We start from the raw sequence: 13,158 nt of genomic DNA on the forward strand, positions 1-13,158 counted from the left end.
AGTTACAAATTGCAAATTCAGCAAAATGTGTGAGTGTATCAACCCCACCCCATTACTGCGCAGTGGTCCCCACTTGGGGCTATTTAATAGTGTGTGTGCAGCTGATTTTTCAGTTGTAGGCTACTGCCAGAAATGTTCTTTTTTCCATTGGGTAAATATGACCTTTAAAACTAGCTGCTTATAAAAGGGTTGTATTTCATCACGAAAGCTAAAAATAATAATAATGTTTAATATAGATGTGAAAATTGGCTTTAATGGGTTTATCATATATGTATTATGATAGCCTTATATACATAATAATACTAATACTAATAATAATACTAATAATAATACTAATAATAATAATAATAATAATAATAATAATAATAATAATAATAATAATGCTGTACCGAATTTCCTATAGAGTTTCATAGAGATATAGGTGTAGTTGTCAAAGAGATATTTTAACCACAGACACACATGTCCATTATTGAGTGGTTAGTAAACAGTCTGAAACTATCAGAAACAGATCAAGCCTTGGGTATTCTATATAACTTGTTTTTAAATCAATATACAAACCTCTCACACTGATGAATATTTGTACAAAAGTTATTTACATAAAATCTGTGATTTAAAAAATCACAAAACACAAACATGTTAAGAATGTAAAATAAATGGTCAATATTGTGGTTGCACAGTTTATTTCATTTCCTTTAATGTTTACTATTCTGTCTTTTTATAACTTTCTTATGCATTGTTCAATTATGTGACAGTACATGTTAATTGTAGCATGTCACTTATAATGTACTGTGAGATCCTCATCAGCTCCCAATAAAGACAACACACTCAACACAATGTAAGGCCACATGTTTATTTGATTAAATACAATTAAATTAACATAAACCCTAAAACTCAACTATATACAGAAATACAACAATATATCATTTTACCACATACCAGTGAAGCAGCTTCAGCCATGCAGTTCAGCTGCCTCATTTCACTACCTGTGCATGGCACTGATATTGCTTTAATGGATGAGGCAGTAATATCATTTTCCTTTACTCCAGGTCTAGCTGTCATGCCAAGTATGCATGCTGCTGTATTAAACCACAGACTTACCTTCAGTTGTGCAGGACGCCCATGAAATTGCAGGCCAGGGGATAGAATGGTACTGCACCAACTAATGATATTAAATCAATCTAATGTTTTGCAATGTTTTTATTTCAATCACAGTATATTTAAGATCTTTCATATCACAGATCATTAACAATAAAACTTTTTTTATTATTATTGAAGAATTAAATTGTTAGTTTTCACTTTTTTTTAATAAAAACAAGGATCCTTAAATTAAATTATAGAGATTTATAATCCTAGCAGTATTCAAAATGCCACATATAGCAAAATTCAATGTACAATGCATAGTCATATACTATTTGTGATATTTCTATAGCTTTATGTATATAATATTATAAACCTATTATATATATAATATATAAATCTATTATATATAATATGAGCTCATAAAAAATATTGGGACATATAGTATTTAGATGTTTACCTCAAGAGCAACACATCTAGGAGTAACAAAGTATTCTGAGGATTCATTTCCATCTTCAAGGCACTCTTGATATTATCATAGAGCAATTTTCTGTAGCAAAAAAAAAAAAACATGTCAGCACCTGCAACATTATCTACCATCAGCATCAAGAACAATAATAAAATGTACTCGCCTCTTTTTATTCAGAAACTGACATTCTCAGTTTCACTGCCTGTTTCAATTTTGGCATATAGACAGGATTCTGGAACAGAAACATCCTGTTTGAATTTATTTTTCCACCAATTAGCCTATGTCATGTTCCAATTCCTGCTTGGTCAAGAGGAGATCAAAATCTGTTTTTTTTTCAGCAGTGCATATCTGCAATAAATAAAGTTAATGTGTTATTGTGTACATGCTATGATATATTGTACTTTTAAAAAAAATATGTATGTATTAACATTTTTATTAAGGACATTTACTCAATGAGTTCCATTTGTATGAGGTAAAATTATTGTGATCATTAAAGCTATCGAATCGTGTCTAATAAAAAATGATGTATAATACTACATTCCATTTTTAAATGTTATATTTGCCTTAATTTCCTTCTCCTCAATTAAAGCACCAGATCCTCGCTTCTTAATAACTAATTTTATGCTACAAAATACAAAAACACAGCTGACAAACAGGAAATTGATTCCCAAGTAAGCAGTGTGATCGCTGGTACCGTTTCTTTCAGCAAATAGTTTTCATATTTAATACAAATGAGAATGATTTGGATACAGGCCTCCTACAAAACAATTTTCAGTATGTGTATTTTAACATTGTATTGCATAATATCATGTCTTTGTAACACAGCTGTATACTGCAGATGTGGATCTGTTTTTTTATTGTGCATATGTTTTAATTTAACAATAAAGGCAGATAGTTTCACATGGCACAAACTGTTCTGGTAATTCTTTTTACTGCTTTGATATGTCATCAGGTAATCCTTCTGGTGTACGTTTTAGTCCATAAGTAATTAACCATCTCAACTACATGTTTTCTGTCTGGTGGATATTCATGGACATCAAAGGAAGGATCATGTTCCAAATCAAAACATTGAGAGATATATCTGTGAACACATCGTGCCATTTTTCGACTGCCTTTACATTGACGGTGCCACTGATCTGTTTTGGTGTCAAATGTAACCTGAGTTCTTCCAAAACAACACCAATAATCTTTCTTTCCTGTGTACACAAAAAAAGTACACAAACCGGTCAGAAAAGCCATGCACATAAAAAAACATACTCCTTTAGTTAACGCTTGAGACCGCATAGTAAGACATTCATCTTTCCTGAAATTGGAAATCAAACCATTGTCCAACATATTTTGGAGATCTTGACCTTGTAATGGAGATGGAGGTGTGTATGGCAGTGAGGTACCTGTTCTCTGCAGATGAATGCATTCCAGTCCTGGACGTTCACTTCTGGTAGCAAGGGCCATAAACTCCATACAATGCTGAGATTCACAGTCAATGACCTGTGCAGTGATAAATTTACGGATATGGATTGGTGCTCTTTGTCCACTTTTTTATTTTGCAGTAAAATATATACCATTTATTAGATCAACACAATAAATAGGATCCTTTGGTGTTCCATGTTGATGCATAGCATGACGTCGCAAAGATGCATGACTTCCAAACTTTGCTTTGCAGGTATTGCATTGCAGTGGTTTAACTTGTGTGAAGGGTGTCGTTTTTACTCCAGGACTGGTTTCGGTGTTTATAGGTTCATTTCTCTTTGGATCTGGTGTTTCTAATAAAATGTCTTTAATGATGATACACAGTGTATTTCAATATACAGTATGTTGGGGTGCTCTACTCACATGATAGTTTTGAAATGACATTGTGCTTATTTTATCAGATTGTCATATCTTACATTTTTAGTACTGTATTTCCTAGTAACTATTTTCTAATAATCATTGAGCAGTTGAACATTTGATTTCAGGTATGTTCTGGAAGGTTTAAACATCTTTTGCATATACTGTGAGAAATTTGGTGCTCCACTAAGTAACAGAGCACAGATGTCAAGATCGTTTGAGCTTGGTGACACTCACTCAGCCCTCAACTCGCAAGTGAAACAAAATATGCATTCCTGACATAGCTGTTAATGGTCAGAAGTCCATATGACCAAAACCATTACATAGAAAACACATTATGGTTAAAGTCAATGTTTGCGATCAAGTAGAATGAAAGTGAAAGACAAGACTACATTGGTTCAAGAAACAATCAAATTAAAATGCTTGTTGTGATGATCAATCTTGGCTGGATTTCAGCCTACAGATGAAGTACATGCTGCTGCAGGTATTTGGTTAAATACTGCAGTTAATGCAAAAGGAGTATGTGGCGGAGTGTCCCGTCCCTTTGTTTATTATTTATTTATATTATGATTTATATGTTTATATGACGGCAAAAGCCAATATTATTTGTTATTGTTTTGTCTTTTGATTATTAAAACCTTGTGAGGATGCGTGACTGATCATCTACTGATTGTTTAACTAGCTGACAGTCACACATCCTTATTAAACTCGTGCAGACTATGGCCGAGGGGTAATAAGATAATTAATTAATTAATAGCTAGTTAACCCCTCGGCCAGAATATAAAAGCCTGCAGCTATCTGCGCCCAGGGTGAGGGTGTTCGAGAGTGGAGAACGAGTGAGGAGTTAGGAGGTAAAGAAACTAAAAATATAAACAACTGCTAAGTGTGCTGGTTTTTATACCATCACAATACTTATTTGTTTATTTCTGTTTGTTTGGCCAACGCGCCTTTTTGTTTTATAGTGTTTTGTGTTTGATTAAATCTTTTGTTTTGTTATTGAGGGCGCTAAGCAGCGAGAACAGAGTTCCCTGTACAAGCTGGACGGGAAACGACGTGGCAGCCGCAGATTGGAGAGGCGGTTGCACTCGTTTACCAAGGGGTCATGTGTGACGGCATAAAAGGGGGTGGAGAGACGCAATCTGTTCCTCAGCATTGGTTTGTGTTTATTAACCGAGAAGGACTGTGAGAGACCCAGTGAAAGTGAAAAGTATCGTGAATGTTGTGTTTTGTTTATTTGTAATTGTCTTGTCTTGTCTTGCACATTACCAGACAGCTAACACAGTAGGAGCTGTTGCCAAGGGCAAGCACCAGTTGTCACTAACTAAACTGTATCGCCCACCACGAGCACAACTGCATGCACCCAGGACTGGTGACCGTGTATGTATTATTATGGATCAGATATTGTGTTTATTAGTCGGGTCTGCAACCCCGTTGTTATTTGCCCCGTGCAGTACACGTTGTTGTGTATTGCCGGGGGGTTATTGTTTAGGTCACCAGACCTGGAATATAAAATAAAGATTTCACTTTCCAAACCGGATTACAAGACTCTGTCTGTTTAATTACCACAGTGCATCACTCCTGCACCTGTTTCCACTCAGCCCCTTTGCCACAGAAACAATGCAACAATGAATAATGCAGCTGTGAAGACACTGAGCAGGGACCACTGCGCATAACCCAAGACAATGAATGAAAACGTTAGGTTATTATCATAACCCTGGTTTCCTGAAATAGAAATGTAACCATTACCTCATGGGTATTAATCCTTTGATACCGTCTAACCTGAATCTATATTCCAAAGCTGCACGTGCAGCTTTGGAATATAAAAGGGTTCATGCGTGGCCAAAGGTTTCTCACTGATAATTTACCCTTTCTCAGTCAAAACAGCAAATTTCTCAGTACCAAAAAAGCTTAGAGTGAACGCTGGTACAGTGGTTAAAGAAAAGGGCTTGTAACCAGGAGGTCCCCAGTTCAAATCCCACCTCAGCCACTGACTCATTGTGTGACCCTGAGCAAATCACTTAACCTCCTTGTGCTCCGTCTATCAGATGAGACGTAGTTGTACGTGACTCCGCAGCTAATGCATAGTTCACACATCCTAGTCTCTGTAAGTCGCCTTGGATAAAGGTGTCTGCTAAATAAACAAATAATAATAATACTGTATTTCTGAGACACCAAATAAAGTCCTGTCCCAGGCTGACCAGTTTGTATACATGCTTCAGATCTATTTAAAAGATTATTATTGTTGCAAAATTGTTCAATCATTAATATATTTTCCTCTGGGGAAAATTCAGAATATATCATCAGGAAGGGACAAATATTAATATATTATGGTAATTTAAGTACAGTAGATATATGTTAGAGACAGCTTGGAGAGGTGTGGAATGAGATTTCTAGAGAGCTTGAAGAAGAAGGTGTTAGACCTGTCACCCCTGATGTGGAAACATTGGAAGGCATTGCAAAGGCTGCAGAAGACGTGTGCAAAGTTGTTACCCTGCAGGCTGACATGCTAGCAAACCAGCAGTAACAGGACCTCCAGGATAAACAGAGAATACACACAATTTTATTAAAATTAATTTTTGGTCCACTAAGGTGCACAGACCTCCATCAAAGGGGTATCTTGTTGAGAATAAAATAAGTGATTTCTACAAATGACTTTCATATTTTATCATTCTTCTACAGATACAGACAAACCACCAACAGTACAAACTGACTATTAAATCATGGGAAGAGTATGCAGCAAGAACATCAAACTATGAAATATTGAAGGTAAGATTTTATTGTAGAAGCACTACATGGTTCCCAGGGATAAATTATAACCAAAGCAGTTTTTTGTTTTGTTTGTTTGTTTTGTTTTTATATAAAGCTAATATAAAATAGAAACTAGGACAATTATGTATTGATTATTTTAAAATGAATACATGTATAGTCTATTGTTTTCTGTTATTTAACATTGCTATGTTCAGTCTCAAGTCTTTGTAATTATTATGACTATGATTGATCTAAAGCAGCGGCTCACAACCAACGGGGCGCACCACCTTTCTGGCTCTATGGCCACTTTCTAGGGGGGCGCGGTGAGCGTTCTAATAATACAGTAGTTATAGTAATAATTACAAATTTAAAACTACACATAAGTCGAACTGTTTTTTGTTTGCTTAAGATACCGGTACTTATTTAGTCTGGAAAACCACGCTTAATAAAGCAGAGAACCAATCACTGGTGATTTTGTGTGTAAGAATCAGTGACAGTTCTTTTCCCTCCACATTGTACCCTTGTTCTGTACATAAAATGGATCTGTGGTATGTGAAAAAGACAGCGACTGTGCAGGTGCATCATCTTCTAAAAAACTAAAACATGGAAATATGAACAAAGTTGTTTGGAAATTGGATTTGCCTTTGTTGGCAGTGAAGACAAACCTTGTCCTCGGTGTGTCAGCGATGGTGATGTACTGGCTAATGGCAGATTATTTATTAAAAACAGAGGTAAGTTCAAGACAGAGTGATGTCAAGTTCAAGACAGAGTGATGTTAATAGGATCATCCATTTTACAAACGATACCAGGTATGTTTGTTTTTGTTTTGTTCTAATTGCTAAGGTATGGCGTAATTCAAAAAAGGTTGAGTACTCTTGATCTATAGGCAGTTAGCACTCCCTAAATCTCACTTCAACTTACAGTACATAGGTGATGTACAGACAAAAAAAAGTAAATCATTCCTTTATAAAAGCACTTGTGTAGAGTGCAGGATGCGCCCTATAGTCTGGACATCGCGAGTTCGAGTCCAGGTTATTCCTTTACCGACCGAGGACGGGAGCTCCCAGGGGATGGCGCTCAATTGGCCGAGCGTCGCCCGGGGGGAGGGAGGGTTAGGTCAGCCAGGGTGTCCTCAGCTCACTGCGCACCAGCGACCCCTGTAGTCTGGCCGGGCGCCTGCGGGCTTGCCTGTAAGCTGCCCGAGAGCTGTGTTGTCCTCCGACGCTGTAGCTCTTGGGTGGTTGCATGGTGAGTCCGCAGTGTGAAAAAATAATATTTTCTTCTTTTCTGAAGAGATGCATTTGCAACCAAATGAGTAGGAATACATTTTGATTTGTATGAATAATGCTAAATTGCCAAAAAACTACTTTTCAACTCCCAATAGCATTGGAAATGTACGGTATATCTATGGTAGTGAACCTGACAGGGAAAATAATAATTGTTTAAATCTTGGTCATGATAATATAAATTCAGTTTTCTAGACAAATTAACACTAAATTGTATGTGTTCATGTTATGTTTAAGTTTTATGTAATTGTCACAATTTCTTTCTCCCCTCAATTTTTTTTCAGATTGAAGAGTTTTGTAGTTTCAATTACTTTTTAAAACATGATACAGTGCCACATAATGTGAAACAATACCATCTGGTGTACAGCCAGGCCTTTTTCTAAAGAAAAACGTGTCACCTTTGGTTCTTCGGGGGATTTTTCACAAATGTAGTTGATGCTGATTAAAAAAAAAAGTTTCCACAGCACCTGACTGATAATCCACTGTATCAGATACCGTGCCCACCACTGTGCTGGGGACCCACCGCTGTACTAGGGACCCACCGCTGTACTAGGAACATTTTCCATGGAACCAACACTGCACACTGAAATTATTTTGAGAGTATATTTGAGAAACAAATCATAGCTTGTTGTTAAAAAATAAAAATCAAGAACATTCTGTAAGTGAATTTAATTGGTTTGCCTGTTAGAATTTCTGTGGCTGCCTGGCGACGGAGTACAACATGCCAGCCCAGCTAACAGGAGGACCTTTCACTGGAGCACATCTCCATCAGAGGAGGGGCTCTGCAGAAAACGAAAGCTGCAAGAGAGATGGAGCAATACCAGATGGGTTCGAGATCTGTCAAATAAATGATGTATTGGTAGTCATATAATTCCTTAGTTTTGTATATCTTTAAGTACTGTATTTTTATTGTCTTAATTGGCAGTGTGTAATTAATCTTTAATACATTTATATGAAGTGCGGTGCATGTCATTGTCAACAAGGATCTTCTTAGTTTTTACAGCTGGTTTCTTCTATCAAAAGTCTTTGGAGTCGTTTGTGGGTGCACACTTATTCTGCGGCAGTGGGATATCATTCTTGCTTGATGACTAAATTTGAAATAATGTAGGGTTGCACGCTACACGTTCTCAAGGATCCTTTCAGGTCGTTGGTAGGTTTTCTAGCTGGTACTTCACTGATTTTTTTAAAATAATATAATTAGTATTATCCTTTAACTATTTCTACCCTAGTTTCAATGTTTCAAATTGTAAAAGCTCCCATGCAGCATGGATGGTTTGGTGTTATCCTTTCTATTGTATAATATGCAGTTTGAAGATATCCACTACAATGTAAACCACTGTGATGTTGTAGTTTACCATATTTCCCCCATACCTATCCAATGTATTTACCATAGTATGGATGGGAATTTTAAATGTTTAAACGTATAAAGAACGAGGCAAAGTCACTTTTGGAAGTATTTTGATGAACTGGACGAAAAAACTGTGGTATGTAAATATTCTTCCAAACAAAATTGCTGTAACACAAAAACACGTTCAATGCTTCACCATTTGAAATGAAAACATTCAGAAATTACTGTGGATGGAGTTACTGGTGGCAGTAAAAAGCAAACATCAATAATAAACAGATATCTATGTAATTTGTCAACTGAAGGGGATATTTTAAAAAAGACAATATGGATTTTACGTTTGTGGCACATATCCCTGAACAGTAGCGTTAATATAACATAAACGTACTGGATTGTGTAACACATGTAAGCTGTGTTTTTATTATTATTATTAGTTTTGTTTTGTTCTTTGTAAAAAAAAAAAAAAAGAAGTGTAGTTTAGTTTATTCAATTTGTGCCGACAGGTCCAGCACAGGTACATCTCAATAGTGCAGCACTAATACAAAGAGCCATTTACTAAGATAAAAATAATAATACAAATGTTTTTAAAAAGACCAAATTCCCAATGGGCTTTTTTTTTTAGATTCTATTGATTTTTTAGTATTACATGCAGGACAGCAACTATAAGATCTTTACCTTTATTAAAAAATATGAATCTACGGATGAATCGACCGGTTAATCAACTAATGAGGCTAACCAATCCAAAAATGTTATCGTCAGGCCTAATTTCAATATATACTTTGGTGTGTACATGTTTTTTTTTACTTTATATTTAAGTCTTTGCAACGTTAAAATGTTATTTGCTTATTTAGGGTTTATTTGCTTAGAAAATACTAACCAGGGCTGTCAGTATCAGAATGTAATATAAAGAGTGTGTGTGTATGTAGATATGGTTTAAATGTTTAAATGCTAACACCTGCATAGTATTTAAACGTTCACAAAAATGTACCAAAAGCACATCCCTGTACCATAGTTTATCAGAGTTCATTTACTGTGCATACCTTTTTATCATGCTTTTACTATGCTTTGCTCTGCATTTACCATGGTAAACCACAGTAATCTTTTACACAGGATTAAACATGCAGAACAAATGCAGAATTAACACTAAATCTGATCGAAAATGGCTAATATCACATTGTTTATGGGTAAAGTAGTAAATTGTTCCAGCTTGTAGTCAGATATTTTTAATATTCTTGGAAAATGTGAACATATACTTTTTAACTTGTGTGATACTTTAAATAGCTTTTGTCTTGCATAGAACATTTTATTAATAAAATAAAAAGTACTGATGTAGTCTCACTGCATTTACATGGTACTGTCTTTGAAAACATCAAAAATGACAGATGAAAATGCTTACCTCATTAACAAAATATAAATTTTTACTTGTAATACATGTATACAAAATATGTAGGAGCTACATTACAATAGTCGAATTACAAGGGTGTCTGTCTGCAAATAATACTGCTGGAATAGTCTAGTTTCAACTTTGGCAGGTTTCCTGAGAAATTATGTCTGCCTATAAGTATACAAAATATGTGGTTTTTAATAAAGCTGAACTGAAAGGGCAGAATAAGTTTGCATTTTTGTATTATTTATTATTGAAAAAATAAGTAATGCTTTTAATACTGGTATTCACTGCTCCCTTGATATTAATGGTATGCAGTACCACCTCAGGACTACTTTAATGAAAAGGTAAGGTGTCTAGTCTACTGTCCCCTATTTTTGAAGCAGACAGTCATCCTTAAAGAAAGTATATTTTTACTCATTTTTATTTCATATGTGTTTTTTTCAGTATTCCGACCATATGTTTCCCAGTAAAACCTTTTGAATCTGAAAAGAGAAAAGGAAAAATCAGGCCGTTAGGTCCAGTAGCATGTTTACTTTTAAACAATTGCTAATGGTGTATGTATTTCAAGTGGTTTATTCATGAATAGTTAATTAACTAAACCTATTTGCTTTAATATAATTAACACAAGCTAGGGTCCTCTTTTAGTGATTTAACAATTGAATAAAGAGAGCCCAGATTGTTTAAAGAAAGTGTGTAATTAGTGTTAAATATACAGTAGTAAATCTATATAAAATGTTTTTTGTATTATTATTATTATTATTATTATTATTGTGATTCATGGCCATATTTTTTTTACTGTGCATTCTTTAAAAAAAGTTGGAACTTAAGAGAATTTCAGTATTATAAAAATCAGTGCACCTACATACAGGGGTCCTCATAATTGCAGACTACATTAAATCTATCTACAGTAGGTTGAACTTTTCAAAAAGTATTACATCAACCGTTTATCAGATTATACCCAAATGCCATAAAAACGGTCTATATGTTAGGATTCTCAGGTAAAAATGTTCACCATTTAATTGTTACAGGCAGACAGTGCATACTACTGGTCTACATTTAAAATGAGGCCCTAACAAGTTGGGTATGTACTGAAGAAAGGGAAATCATAGAAAACAAAACACATACTTTCTGTAAAATTCTGTGTATATTTCTTTGACACAATGTATCGCCTGCCAAGTCCATGGGACCTTGATAGAACACAATCCACATAGATATCCCAGAAGAGCTGGGCCAGGTCATTGAAGAGGGCATTATGCTTCGGATACTCAGACATCTTCAGGAAGATCATGAAGTCCCAAAGACCATTGACAGAATCTGCTACTCTGAGTTTCTTCACTTCAACAAGGGCAAGAGATGAGGAATCCCAACACTGTGGATCGATCTCACCCAAGCTTCCTGGGTCATTGCTTCCTCCTGCTTGGTTACTTTTTAAAAACCCTGGCTTGGCACGTGCCAAAGCAAAGATCAGCATGCAGACAAGCTGAAGGTACCATCTGCAACTCAGAGATTCCATAATGCTGACAGGTAACTCTAGAAACAGAAAGAGCAGGAGATAGATTCTAGATGATCTGGACACAAGTAAATATCATACTTCAAGAAGTAGTTCTCATTACACTTAATTCCTAACCTAATTTCTGCAGGGTGAATTTAAATAACTTCTCCTTGGGTGCACATCAGCCAAATTAAGTAAGAAACATATTTGACACAATGAATGTGATTCATATGTGATGCTACTGAAGGGGATATGCCTACCATACAAATACAATTATGTCAAACAATTTCATATTGTAGTTTTCTGTTAATATAGCACAGTTTTATATATATATATATTATTTAAATTTTAGACACACTTGAGGGGTTAGTGTATACCATTTGACCTTTTATAGAATGAATATGACCCTTATTTTTTCCAACTCCCTCCTAGAGGGAGGTATACATTTATAAATTAAATTACACATGCCCCCTGCCATCAATCTCAAGGTGTAGTTTTAGTTTCTCCCTTCAAACTAATTAATTAACTATTTTTAAATTGGATTTGACCAATTCCCCAATTCATTCTTCCAAGCTGACTTTAATCTCTGCATAACAGATTCTGTAACATAAAAACCAAGAATCAGGATGATTATTCTTAAGGGTTTATCTGCTATGACAGTGTGAGAATTGACTAAATCATGTTTTTTAAGTGGGGGATGGTGCTCAAACAGTAAGCACATAAAAGGATGACAAAAACATGCTATACATATGGATAACTAGGTGAAGGGTTACAGACTGAACTTTTTTTAAAACACACGAGCAAGAAAAAAATAGCTTTGGTAACTATTTTAAAAAATGCCTTTGTCATAAAGAAGAATATAGTAAATAAATAAATAAATAAGGAATACAATTAGTTGATAAGTTTTGATTAATACATTATGCATTACTTAAACGTAATGCAAATTCATTTGCAGAATAATGATTTTCATAGTTGTAAAACTACCTTGAGATTTTTCTTTTTTTTCTTTTTTTTTTATAAAGGACACCTAACTTTTTTTTTTATAGTCACAGAGTGAACTGATCACAAACAAAGTGCAAAAAGCTTGCTGATTGTCAGCTTGCTGGTTATTTGTGCTCAGTAAACCCCAATCTGATGTAAATTCCATACTGTAAATCATGTTTGCCATTTACAGATATCTCTCTTAATTTCACTACTTCAACTCTGTATGCATTTCAATCTATATCCCTACCCAGCCTGGCAAGATGCGTTGATTAAAAGGATCAAGTACACCTGTAAAACTGAGGTTTCTGAATTTACTATAAACATTGTATAATTTAGCACCTTGTCAAATTATGGTGAAACATGAGTACAAAGTTTTTACTTACTGTAAAGTGTCCGTGTCTCCTCTGTGTGGGAAACCACCAACAGACCAGGAAACTAGCGTTGAATGAAAGTTTGTCTGAAAACCTCGTTACTCCACCCTGCTGGCCAAAATATGTGTCATTCTAGCTGCCCGTTTGGTTTTATAGTGGCTCACACCCACAC

At 35.1% G+C, this 13,158-nt stretch overlaps 1 protein-coding gene across 1 annotated transcript; it reads right to left on the minus strand.

Moving 5' to 3' along the window:
* Positions 1–9,804: 9,804 nt before the first annotated feature.
* Positions 9,805–13,101, minus strand: LOC117399384 (protein FAM237A-like). Its single transcript, XM_033998492.3, has 3 exons — positions 12,999–13,101; positions 11,265–11,669; positions 9,805–10,621 (listed from the first exon to the last, which is right to left on the minus strand). The coding sequence occupies exons 2-3, from the start codon at positions 11,650–11,652 to the stop codon at positions 10,560–10,562; spliced, it is 450 nt and encodes a 149-aa protein (XP_033854383.1). The 5' UTR covers positions 11,653–11,669; positions 12,999–13,101; the 3' UTR covers positions 9,805–10,559.
* Positions 13,102–13,158: the final 57 nt, after the last annotated feature.

This window comes from Acipenser ruthenus, chromosome 4 (genome assembly GCF_902713425.1).
Source record: "Acipenser ruthenus chromosome 4, fAciRut3.2 maternal haplotype, whole genome shotgun sequence".
NCBI classification, from domain to species: Eukaryota; Metazoa; Chordata; class Actinopteri; order Acipenseriformes; family Acipenseridae; genus Acipenser; species Acipenser ruthenus.